At 55.2% G+C, this 12,736-nt stretch overlaps 1 protein-coding gene across 1 annotated transcript in view; it reads right to left on the bottom strand.

Moving 5' to 3' along the window:
• PKD1 (polycystin 1, transient receptor potential channel interacting) overlaps positions 1-12,736 on the bottom strand; it is a 91,793-nt gene that overhangs the window by 9,202 nt on the left and 69,855 nt on the right. Inside the window, exons 25-38 of the mRNA XM_054080711.1 lie at positions 10,754-11,006; positions 9,965-10,160; positions 8,749-8,919; positions 8,199-8,342; positions 7,666-7,876; positions 7,187-7,313; positions 6,174-6,290; positions 5,744-5,793; positions 5,375-5,577; positions 4,671-4,776; positions 3,382-3,500; positions 2,142-2,344; positions 1,344-1,538; positions 283-422 (exon numbers count right to left, since the gene is read on the bottom strand). Coding sequence (XP_053936686.1) covers positions 283-422; positions 1,344-1,538; positions 2,142-2,344; positions 3,382-3,500; positions 4,671-4,776; positions 5,375-5,577; positions 5,744-5,793; positions 6,174-6,290; positions 7,187-7,313; positions 7,666-7,876; positions 8,199-8,342; positions 8,749-8,919; positions 9,965-10,160; positions 10,754-11,006 — 2,235 coding nt within the window. The remainder of the gene's footprint in view (positions 1-282; positions 423-1,343; positions 1,539-2,141; positions 2,345-3,381; positions 3,501-4,670; positions 4,777-5,374; positions 5,578-5,743; positions 5,794-6,173; positions 6,291-7,186; positions 7,314-7,665; positions 7,877-8,198; positions 8,343-8,748; positions 8,920-9,964; positions 10,161-10,753; positions 11,007-12,736) is intronic.

The following is a 12,736-nucleotide window of genomic DNA, read 5'->3' as shown; positions in this document are numbered from 1 at the left end:
AATTAAAATTCAAGAAATTAAGCCTCTCAACTCCTCCAGGTTCTTCTGTTTTCCAAGAGAGAAGCAGAACCACAGGGACAGGAAGGGCCTCGCTCACTGTCACGCTGCATCTGTGCCACAGGGGCACCAGGGCTGCCCAGAGTCGAGAACCTCTTACGGGAGGGATCGTGGAGCATGAGCCAAACATCCAGCCCCTGCCAGCTCCTCGCTGCAGCCCTGCACAGCTTCTCTGATACAAGACACTGTCTCACTCTGCCCCATCCCCAGGTCCTCTGCCGTTACCTCTTGATGCGGAGGAATTCGCTGCTGCCCAGCTGCTGCTTGATGGAGCTCTGCAAGAGGAAGGCTCTGCTGTTGCGGGAGGCGTCTCCGTAGTTGGTGAGCAGGATCACCAGCAAGAACATCATGTAGATGAGGAAATTCTGGCAAGCAGAAAGCAGAAAGGCGTTTCGCCCGTGCACTGCACGGTTGGTTTCTCATCCTGCAACAGATTTGTGCTTTCCACCACCTGCTGCCCCCAACGTGGCAGCATTGGACCCAGAATCATAGAATCATAGAATCACTAGCTTGAAAAGGACCCACTGGATCATCGAGTCCAACCATTCCTAACAATCCCTAAACCATGCACCTCAGCACCTCATCCATCCGTCCCTTAAACACCTCCAGGGGAGGTGACTCAACCACCTCCCTGGGCAGCCTCTTCCAGTGCCCAATGACCTTTTCCATGAAAAATTTTCTCCCGATGTCCAGCGCACGCTGTTCTTTCTTTTCTACGTGGGAAGGAGCTTAAAATAAAACCCAGACCCCAGGCTCGTAGTTCAAAGGGGCCAACCCAGCACCATAGGTTTCAGCTGACCTGCATTGCACAACTTCCCTCCAGGAGCTCCTACAGTAGTTTTGGGGTTTCCATCCTTTAAAAGGGAATTGTTTGGTTAAAAATAACTCGCCCCTGTTAGAGTAGCAGTGATTTCCCAGCACAAGTGTGGAGGATCAGTGCTGAATGAGGTACAGAGAGATGGAAACCCCTGCTCCTAGATGGGGAGTGTGTTTCACAAGACTCAACCTCAAACACCTGAGTTGCGGAGCTAAACACACCAGATGCTCCAAACCAACCCCCTCTCAGTTCTGCTCTCTAGCCACCTCAGATCTCAGAGCTTCACAGAGATGCATGTCACTGCCAGTCTCTTAAAGATGGGGAAACTGAGGCAGAGACTGGAGATGGGCACCTTCAAGCTGAGGAGACCACAGATGGACTGGGAGGACCCACCAAGGATGTATCTCAGCCCCTGGAGCCAGCACTCTGCCTCTGCCCTAGGCACCACAGGCATCAGGAGACAGCCTACCTTCAGCATCCTGTGGAGCAGCTTAACCTTCCTGGCCTCCTCCTTGGCCTGGAAAAGAGCAAACCCCTGTGGGGGTCGGACTTTGCTGATCTTCTCAGAAACGTGCTCAACAAGTGGATGCTCCACCAAGGTATCGTCTTCCTCTGGGTGCAAGCGCTTGGCAACCAGTGAGAAGTAGAGGGCTTCCAGCAGAACCTGGGGAGACAAGCAGTGTCGTGAGCCTGTAGAGAGCGCTGTGCCACCAGGATTGCCGTGGGCAGCAGCTCCTGTGGCCCTTTTAGCACCAAGAGAGAGGAAGGCACAGCCACAAAGCGCTCCTGGAGTGGCAAGACAACCTCTAAAATAAATTGCCACCAGCTCCGCCCCCGTGCTGGCAGGCATGTCCTTCCCTTCCTTCTCCTAAGTGACAAGGGATAGGATGAGAGCAAACAGCCTCAAGTTGTGCCAGGGGTGGTTTAGATTGGGTATCAGGAACAATTTCTACACTGACAGAGTGGTGAAGCCCTGGCAGAGGCTGCCCAGGGCAGCGGAGGAGTCTCCATCCCTGGAGAGGTTCAAAAACTGTGAAGATGTGGCATTTGGGGACATGATGAGTTGGTACGGTGGGGTTGGGCTGACGTTTGAACTGGATGAGTTTAGAAATCTCTTCCAACCTTAACAAATCCATGTGTCTATGACATGGAGATGGGAGAGAGTATTCAACCCACGCAGTGTCCAGTATGACCAGATCAGTATCTAGAGAAGGTGTTAACTACAGGTAACACATCCCCGTGTACAGAAATGTGCTTGTTTCCTTACCTTCAGGGGCTCCCAGACCAAGAAGGATGCCAGAAAGCTGAATATCCCTGAGATCAGCCACATGAGGGCAACACTGGAAGAGAAGCCTACTCCAATCCACACCGAGACCCCCGTGGAGGTGGTGAAGAGAAGGAGACTGATACCATGAGCCAGATAGGAGCACCAGGGTGGCAGCAAGCGCTTTCTGAATGTCTGGTCTGCAACTGGAAGGAGTGGAAAAAAACAAGCATAAATGTTACTGCAAAAGGGTCCTGATGGGCATAGGAAGGGCTGGGCTGGCCACTCATCCCAGCAGGGAGCTTGCCACTAGTCCTGAGTGAATTTGGAGGCATTATCCAAACCATCTCCGGCTACACAGCAACATGGACAGCCCCAGCAGAGCCTGCCATCTGCAGAGAACAGGGTGGGCAGGAGGAGATGGGATCCTGATTTGGACAGTGGGACAGGTTCCCTGCTTTCTCTCAGAGGCCCAGGACACTGGGCAAGCCCAGCGTGGCTGGAAGTGCTCCTGTCAGATATATGAAAAGCCACACAGCTTTGTGGCTTTGGCTGCTTTCAGATGGCCAAGCAACTCTGCCCCAGGGCTTGCTCGCACAGCTTCTTTCACCCATGTGAATCAATGCCTGCATAAAGACACTACACTCATTTATCAACTAAGACAATGATGGATTTTAAGGGACCCCAGAGGACTGCTGCTGTGTCCAGTTCCAGGCTGCCCCAGCCAGGCTGTGCCTTGAGCAGCCAACAGCTCATGCTAAGAGAACTGATGCCAAGCCTCTCCGCAGGGCACCTGGGCACTTATCACCCCCTGACCCCTCACTCCCTGTCTTCTGCAAGCCCAGCTGACCATTGCATTGTTGGAGCCAGGAGGAAGCATCTCTTCTCTGCTTTGTTTGTTGATTTGAACTTTCCCTGGCATTTGACTCCCTTTTTCCTCTGGTTATGTGCAGACACTTTCCCTCTCTCCCGCAGGATGGATGAGGGAGCTGCTGCGTGCAGGGAGCAGTCGAACTGAGGCAGCAGAAAGCGGAGCTTCCCCAGGGTGCACAGAACGGACTCTCACAGCACAAGTGGTGGACAAGGGCTTAGTGAGATTGTGGCTCCAAGCTTGCAAAAAATAGCGGATCTATCCCAAGCAGAGAAACAGCCTTCCTGACTCCTGTCCTATGTACCTGCCTGTGCCTCTGGCCGTCCTGCATATCCCCACCTTCCTGCCCTGGTGCTGGCCCAGCCCTGGTACCTGTCCACGTCGACTTGGCCGATCTGCTCACTTCCCGGGGAGGAGCTGCCAGGCTCTGGCCTTTGTCATTCAGCTTCTGCATCATGACCGTCTCCACCTTCTCCCCGAACACACTGGACCTGCCAAGGCAAAGCCGAGATGCTGGTGAGCCCACAGCTCTGCAGAAAGCAGGCTGGCACCAGGCAGACTGAACTCCAGTGCCGACACCAGTGCAGCAGCCCCAGACCAGTGAGCAGCACTTCCTTCAGGAGCAGTGAGCCCGGGCACACTGATATTCATAGAATCACAGAATCACTAGGCTGGAAAAGACTTTTGAGATTATCAAGTCCAACCATCCCCGTCCACTACTAAACCATCCCTAAGCACCTCTATCACCCATCTTTTAAACCCCTTCAGGGATGGGGACTCCACCACCTCCCTGGGCAGCCTCTGCCAGTGCCCGAGAACCCCCTTCTGTGAAGAGATTTTTCCTAATGTCCAATCCACACTTCCCCTGACACAGCTTGAGGCCATTCCCTCTTGGGAAGAAGAGACCAACACCCACCTCACTACAACCTCCTTTCAGGCAGTTGTAGTCAGTGATGAGGTCTCCCCTCAAGCCTGCTCCTCTCCAGGCTAAACAGCCCCAGTTCCCTCAGCTGCTCCTCGTAAGATGAGCTCCCCAGCCCTTTCACCAGAGTCGTCACTCTTCTCTGGACACGGCCCAGCCCCTCAATGTCTTTCTTGCAGTGAGGGGCCCAAAACTGAACCCAGGATTCGAGTTGTGGCCTCACCAGCGCTGAGTTACCGCTCTGCATCTTGTGCAGGAGGGCTGAAAGTCTTTCCCTTCCCCTGAACTGCTGTTTTGCACCGGGTACCCAGCTGCGAGCTGCCCGCCCAGCTGGGTGGTGGTCAGGGTTGCAGAGCAGGCTGCTCTGGGCACGATAAGAGATTTGACTTCTCCCTCCTGCCAGTGCCAGGATGAAAACCTAGGTCCCAGCACCTTGTCAGCACTCCACAAAGCTCTGGAGACACATCTTCAGGTTTTAAGGGGATATTCCAGGTGGCTCCTGGAAGGGTGGCAGTGCCCTCCTGAAGCTGTGGGAGCTATGGGACTCATGGCCAGCAAAGACATAGTGACTCGTGACAAGGCTGTCCCAGGCATTTGCAAGGTCTCAAAATGCAGCTCAGCTCCCTGTGGGTGGGTGCAGCAGTGCTGGCTGGTGCAGCACCGGCCGCTGCGGAGCTGGGTGGGAGGGCAAGGGGCAGGAGGCACTGGCCTGGGGAGACTCCGCTCCTCGAATGCTTACAGGCCTGAGATCAGATCCGTTTCAGCCCGCATGTATGGCCCGAGGTCCTGAGAGTGGGAGATGCCGCTAGCTCCATCTGCCAGGATCTGCCGGATCAGGTCCTCATCTGGGAAGGGAGAGAGCACAATCAGCATTGGCAGGAGCACAGCACCCAGCGCTGGGAGATGGATCTGCACCGCTCAGGCTCAGCCAAAGTTGTGGACATAGGGAAGAGGAGGCCAGGGTGAAGTCCATCTCCATGGCACAGCATTTCCCTCTTCCCTGTTTTCTAGCTCCTGTCTATGCCAGCTTGGCTGCAGAGCCTGGCAGGAAACTGCTGGTATAGGAGGCCAAGTTCTTCTCCTCCAGCCGCTCACAGAGGTTTGGAGACACACTGTGGCTTTTCAACCAGTGCTGGTTGCTTGCAACATTCAGATCCCATGGGAACACATCTCTCCTTGCTTCCAGTCTGCTGGCCGTGTGGTGACCACTCATTTCAGACTCATCCACATCAGGATTCCTGCTTTCCCAGACTGAAATTCCCATTAAGAAAACAGAACCCTCCTCCTCTGCCCTTCACACTGAAGCTAGTGGTGATGGCAGCAGGCTCTGCTGTTGCACCTTCTCCAGAGCCAAGCCAGGGTTCCAAGGGACCGGGCTGCTCTTCTTGCCCTTCCCTGGGAAATTTGAACCCCAGCACAGAGCAACGCTACCCCCACACCCACCTGAGGCAGAGAAATAGCGAGGCTGTCCCTGGTGAATGCCAAGCGACAAGCTGTCCTCCTCGGTGGCCAGCGGGGCCTCCAGTCCAAGGTGGCGGCTGGCCCGGCCTCTCTTCAGCTTCTGGATGGTGTTGCCCATGATGGAGGGGTCGCTGAGGAGGTCTGGCCAGCTGAGCAGAGCCTCGCTGGATGGCCACCGCACCAGGCTGCGGGAAAACAGGGGTGGGTGCCATCAGGTACGCGTAGAGAATGAGAAGTACGAGAAAAGCAACTGTGCTAGTGCGTAGGCCCGTCTAGAAGGGAAGCACAACCCCAGTCTACCAAGGCAGAAAACTAAACTCCTACTTGCTCCATTCCCAGAAACCTACTTACCTCTTGGAGTCCTCCGAGAACAGGTCTGTTTTGGTTTGCTCAGAGAAGGCCTGTGGAGGAAGTGGAGGCATTTCAGGCACACAACACTGGTTTGTGCCTGGTTAAAACAGCAGGTTGTTAACGTGAGGGGTCACTGGAAACCTGGAGCCTGAGCTCCTATAAGTCTTGGGTCCACAGTTCCTCCAGAGATAACGTCTAGGCATGCTGGGAAGAACCACGCTCACAACCAGAGCAATAGCACGGCTTGTGCTCAGTGAGGCTGGCAGAGATGCAGGTGAGAAGCGAGGTGGTTCTCCCCCAGCACCAGCATCACCAGAGGCACTTGGGTGCCTCAGTTCTTGCACTGCCAGCTGTGGAGAGACAGTGTGTCCATGCAGGGGAGCACACAAACAGCCCAGCTTGTCCAGCTTTTGGGACGGAAGCAGGTTACCTCTGCCCGGAGCCCGGGGAAGGTGGGGAAGGAGCTGTCGAGGACTGAGGAGTCCAGGTAGTTGTCGATCTCCAAGGACTGCTGGTCTGAGTGAGTCAGGGTGTGGTTGATGGAGACCTGCAGGAGATAGGAAAGCTTGAGCAGAAAAGGGAGAGATGGAGGTGTTGATGTTATGGTGGCTCAGAGCCCCACTGCTCAGCGGCTTCCATCAGTCTCCTGCTCTTCTTGGGAGCCCCACACCATGCAGGCAGAGCTGGGGGATCCCAGTCCGCCCAGCAGGGCTGAGAACAGGCACATGCACATCCTCCATTGTCTCCCAGGCACCTCCGGCACCTGTCACCACGTGTACCACAGCCCAGTGCCACCTGGACTATCTCAAGCAAAAGTTCTGAGGAAGCCCCATGAGCCTGCAACCTCCAGCAAAGCTGCGAGCGCTTACAGGAACACCAAGTATCAGCCACATTTGCTGCTCATCAGTCACTGAGCAGCTAGCTGCAGTTCTTAATGGGGCTGCTAATTGTGCCTAACCAGTCCTTAAATCCCCAGATAATCCCTTCCCAGCTGCCTAACCACAGCTCTGCTCAGGCAGCTCAGTTTGTACACGCATTTCAGGCATTTCACCAGCAATGCTTTGCCGAGCATCGCTCAAGCTCCTGCCAGCGCAGCAAAGGGTCCCGCCTTTAAACAGTGCTGGGGTACCCATCGCAAACTGAAATCAAGGAGCCTACACAGCTTTCAAAACCTGCTCTTTTGGGCTCTGTCTGGGCACCGTTGGGCTCCAGGCAGTGATCTGCCCCTCTAAAGTCAGAGGCTGCTCTCAGCTCAAGAGGGAGGCGGAGACTTGCTAAGGACAAGGGCCTGGCCATGGTGCAGGGCAGCACAGAGGTGCCACTGGGACAGCAGAGACAGGCTGGAGGAGTGATGTGCCACGAAGGGTGGAATCTGTCCTCAGATGAGCAAACCTGGTAGCATCACACCCATCCGGGCCGCCTGTGACTACTTCTCCTCATTACCTTGCTACGAGCCATTCTGAAGAGAAATAAAATGACCAGGTAGAGAGGGTAGACCACCACGCTGGACACCAGACCAACAGCCACTGTGTCCACATTCAGAGGGATGAGGTTGGAAACGGCCCCATTGCTGGAGAGAATCAAGAGAGATCAGAGATCAGTGTTAGCAGGAGCACTCGGGGCTGCCAGACAAGCAAGGAGTGAGACAAAACCGGGCATTTCAGACACATAGAGAAAGAAATGAGCATGCACTGCGCTAGCAGATGACAAAGCAAAACCAGGTAAGGAGGAACACTGATCAGGATGTCCTTGGTCATTCATCACCCACGTCCTGCTCCCAGATTCTTTGGAATGGGAAGGGCAGACCCAAGGCCATGAGCAAGGAACTTAATCCCAGCAGATCTAAGGTCTGTCTTGCCCTACGTAATGGGGAGCGAGGAGGAGGCAAGGGACTGGCCAGAGCACCAGGGGACACAGCTCACCTGAGGTGTACGTTGCCCACGACACCGTACCACACAGCATTGGCACAGAGGAAAAGGAAGATGAGGAGGGAGCAGCAGGTAGCTCTCTGGACGCGGGTGAAGCGGCTGCGAGGTGGGCGGTCCCACATGGACAGCCAGACATGCTTCTCAAAGAAACCTCGCTGCAACTCTGCTATGAAGATCCGGGAGAAGCTCCTCAACTCTGTCTCACCTGAGCACAAAAAGAGAGATGCTCAGGGCCAGCGGCACTGCAGAGAGGCCATGGTCGGGCCTGCCACAGTCCCTCCGTGCAGACTGATACTCAAGGAGGTACCCCCACCACATCTGCCTGGTCCCTCCTGATCAGCTGGGTCCTCACCATACCTTGTCCTCTAGCACAAAGGACCCACTTGGCTGCACAAGGCATGGGTGCAGCGAGGAAGAGCCAGTGCGCAGGCTCTGTGGTCTCTCCACACCCTCCTGCCCTGGGCCCTTCCTCAATAAAACAAGAGCTGCATTGCTGCCAAGCCAGCCCAGCCCCACTGAGCACTCACTGGCAGCGTAAACCTCCTTCTCCACCAAGCCATCGTTCTCTTCGCTCTCGACGGACAGCCAGTCATTCACTAGGAAGAAGTAGCTCTTGCTGCTCTGCAGGTCCCGGACTATGACGTGCTGCAGGTACCAAGAGGGGCTGAGGCCTGAAAGTGAAGAGATGAAGAAATGTGAGGGCCACCCAAGTGCAGTGGGACAGCAGCAGCCACCCTGTGGCACTCTCTTCATTGGCGGCAATTGCACAGTCCCCATGAGAAAGGCTCGGCACAGCCAGGCCACCTTCTAAGCTGTAGGGACACCTACAGACACTGCATCGTAAGTGTCCATGATTACAGCGGACCTCTCTGCAGAGTTCCCTGTGATGGAGACTCTCTGTCCCCAAACAGAGATCTTCCCCAAGCCCACGGATCACCATGGACTCCCAATAAGGTTGGTCCAGACCGCCAGCCCTGGGACTTCTCTCCTGGCCCAGGTACTAGGCAGAGCAGACCCTGGCTCTGCTCCGGGATGTGCGGTGGCTCCCTCGGCCCCACTCGCCCGCTCTCGTCTCACCTTTGTTGTCGTGCCAGATGCGGATGCGCCAGATGCTGCCCAGATTCCGCTCTGTTGCAATCTGAAACACATCCAGGCTGTTGCGGTGGAAGGCGTTTTCTCCATCCAGGTGTCTGTGGCCACTTTTGTTGTCCACACCATACAGGGCGATCCCCACGTGGGCTGTGGTACCTGGCAGAGGTGATGGGGCTGGTTCAGGGAAGTCCACCCAAGGTGGAGCTATTCCCCAGCCCTGCCCTCCTGCTGGTGACCTAATACCAGATGCCATGGCCCTTCAGAGGAACCACCTGGAGACTGGGGAGGAAGGAATGTGCTCAAGAGTCCTCTCACACCCCCGGGACAGTGTTACACACAGCCTGGAGGGCTGTTGCTCGCACTGGCCTGGCGCGTGGACCTTGGCACGCTCATGGTTCTCCTCTTTGGAGGGGATTGAACCTGACATTCCTTGCCTTGCTAACACCCTACTGGGAGGAGATGTTTGTTCTGGATGTTTTTTGCACCAAGTAGTTGAGAGACTTGTTTTCTTTCGCTGCTCTCCGCTACCAGCTGCCAGGGTTGGCTTCAGGAAAAAGGTGCTGCTGGTGACACCAGTGGTTACACTAAGATCAGTGGGAGCATGTTTCTGGCAGTGATATGGTGGCACTCCACCTCCATTTGTGCTTACAACTTCCATATCCCAACTACCGAGACTTCCAAGTCTAGGATGATGTTTCTGGCAGCTACAAACCCAGTCCTGGCTCAGAAAGCTTTCTGCCTTCGTGCTGCTGGGAAACAGTCAAAGAACAAAGCAAAGGAAGCTGGAGGACAGCAAAATGAGCCACTGAAAGGGCCAACAACACCTGGATGCTTCTGCAGGAGAGGGTCAGCACTGAGGAACAGTCACTGCAGTCTTGGCTGTTCCTGCAACCACGGCCCAGACAGGGAAGGCAGGATGGGAGATCTATACTGGGTGGTTTCTTCCAGCAGCAGTCGCTTGCCCTACCCCAACAGCAAGAGGTGGGGCAGCACACTCTTCTCCACAGCTCTTGGTGTGCCCCATCACCGCAAAACCCCACCCAGCGAACGCAGAGGGAAGCCCTGGGCTGACTGTCTGCTCCAAAATGGCAACTCAGCTCTGGGGGCTGCAGGGAAACATTTGGTGCATGATGTGTTGAGGTGAGACCTCAGGGGAATAACATAGATGTCACCCTAGCGCTCGAGCAGCGTACAGTCTAACCTGATCCTCTGCCCCAGCCAGTTTTCACCAGGATCTCGTATTTGTACACTCCGTTCTTCCCGCAGAAGGGAATCACCCCCACTCGGTTGATGTCGATCATGTCCAGCTTGTGCACAATCAGTGCAGCCACAGAGTAGGTCACGAAGCAGACGGCACAGGTCAGCAGAACGATGTAGTTGAGACCTGGGCCTGGAGCCTAAAAGAAAAGAATGAGGTTGAAAGGCACTCTCCCTCCCCACGAAGAGCCCCCGCTCCCCACGAGCTGTGCTGCCTCTTTCCTGGCTATGATCATCATTCAGACATTATACCACGTGCAAACAGAGACCGTGGAATGCGTGGAGTGTCTGCAGCCACCACCTGAAGCTGCTGTAGCAGCTGCCGAGAGCTCTCCGCCTGCACTGATGTCCCCCTATCAGTGAGGAACAGCCTGAACGCCCCTGGAAGGCAGGGAGCAGCTGAAGGTGCAAGCTCACTGGGATGAAACAACACTGGGCAACAGCCAGGAGGAACATTTGGCATCTCCCTAAGAGGCGAACACGCTGGGAGGTGCCCAGAACAGCGAACAAAGCCATCTGCACAGGTCTGGTCCAGCAGCAGCAGCCAGGATTCGTGAGCAGAGGACACAGCCCCTCTGCGAGCCGGGCCCATCTGCAGCTCCTGAAGGCTCCTGGGTGCTCATCAGCTGGGGCCCAGCCCGAACGTGAGGCCAAGGGGACCCTGAGGCTTTCCTCTAGGGACAACAACGCTCGGTGTGGCTATGCCACACAGCCTCTGCTTTGTTTTACTTACAGGAAAGATGAACTGGACAGAGTTTGGGGGCACGAACAGGCTGGCCCCAAAGGCGGTGAGGTGCTGGGTTAAGCACACAGCCTGGTCTGGCGTGGTCTCCTCCAGCGGGATGATGCCTTCCGTCTTCCACCGTTTCTCCTGCTCGCTGAAGTATTGGCACAGGGAGGTGTACAGCCCCAGCGTCACCTCCACCGGGGACCAGCTGAAATGGTTTGTGATGTTCAAGTAGTACCTCTGGATGGTGTCATCAGTTCTGGAGAAGGGAAAGACAGAAAGGAGACACTATGAACCCACTCACTGAAGGGAAACAAGTCCCGTTCAGATGATGTGTGTCCACAGAAAGGACCCTGCTGCAGGGACAGGGAAGCGCATGATGAGGAGGGAAAGCCCAGCGGTGTAATTTGGAGTATTGTGTCCAGTTCTGGAATCCCCAACATAAGAAGGACATGAAACTGTTGGAACAGATCCAGAGGAGGCCACAGAGATGATCCGAGGACTGGAGAACCTCTGCTATGAGGACAGTCTGAGAGAGTTGGGGTTGTTCAGCCTGGAGAAGAGACGGCTCCGAGGACCCCTTATAGTGGCCTTCTGGTACGTAAAAAGGGCTACAAGGAAGCTGGGGAGGGACTTTTTACAAAGGCATGGAGCTACGGGACGAGGGGGAATGGCTTTAAATTGGAGAGGGGAAGATTTAGACTAGACATATGGAGGAAATTCTTCACAATGAGGGTGGGGAGGCCCTGGCCCAGGTTGCCCAGAGCAGTGGTGGCTGCCCCATCCCTGGAAGTGTTCAAGGCCAGGTTGGACGGGGCTTGGAGCCCCTGATCCACTGGGAGGTGTCCCTGACCATGGCAAGGGGTGGAACTGGATGGGCTTTAATGTCCCTTACAACTCAAACCATCCTATGATAATTTACCCCGCCCTTTGGCTGTGCAGAAGCTCTGGGATTCTACAGACCACTTTGATCCCTTATCTCTGTATTATTTCAGCACCTGGAGCGCCTTGTTGCCCATCCTCCTCTCCGTGCTGGCAGCCTTGCAGAGCTCTCCCATCCACCCCTCCCTCTGTCCCACTGACCCAACAACACCTCCATAGCAACTCTATTATTCTTGGCTGGGAAGAGATATGCTTGTTAGGACGATTAATCCCTCTTTGAGAATCCTGTTACCAAAAGCCATGGAAGTTGTGTCAGCTTACACAACAGTGGCTCCACTCACGCCCAACCTATTCCCAAGCCGCCTATCTTTTCGTCTCAGATAATGCCTACGAATGGCTGATAAACAGCACAAGGCATGAACACACGCACTCTCGGGCGAGGCAGCAACTGCACCTACAAGAACAACTGCTTTGACCAAAAGAAGAGTGTTTCGCTACAAAACCCAAAGGCGCAACAGCGGAGCTCAGCGAGCACCGGCACGCTCTGAGCAGCGGGCAAAGAGGGTGGATGGGAGCCCCCGAGAGAACCTGCGTTCTCCTCCGGTCACATGTTGGGAAGATGAGCTCTGGGGACAGAGGTGCTTTTGTGAAGGCTGCACTGTGGTTCAGGAGCCAGGCTAACACGTGCGACAATTTGCTCTCAGAAATGGTTTCCTGAGCTGAAGGAAGCAACCCCTCACTCTGCAAAGGTCAGCGTCAGTCTTTGGGGAAAGAGCGCTGGTAAAGATAGACAGCTCTGGGACTGGTGGTGCACAGAGGATGGAGGTCCGGACAAGCAGCAGGCAAACAGTCTATAGGAGCTGACAGACAAGGGAGCAGAGAGAAGGACAGCTGGGGGAGACATTACCGGGAGAGGCCCTCAGTGCGGGTCACGATACTCGCAGGGAACATGATTCACAGGTCTAAAAGGGGAATCCTCCCTCATCTGGATCAGAAAGGCAAATCACAGAGCACTGAGCTGCTTTTGCACCTGCAGCCGATGTCTGGGAAGAAGGCAGTGCCAGGGTAGAAGAGGTGCCAGTGCTGGGGTGTTAGGAATGGCAGCAT

The sequence above is a fragment of the Cuculus canorus genome, chromosome 15 (genome assembly GCF_017976375.1).
Source record: "Cuculus canorus isolate bCucCan1 chromosome 15, bCucCan1.pri, whole genome shotgun sequence".
Taxonomy (NCBI): domain Eukaryota; kingdom Metazoa; phylum Chordata; class Aves; order Cuculiformes; family Cuculidae; genus Cuculus; species Cuculus canorus.
This window is presented reverse-complemented; position numbering and strand designations above follow the sequence as displayed.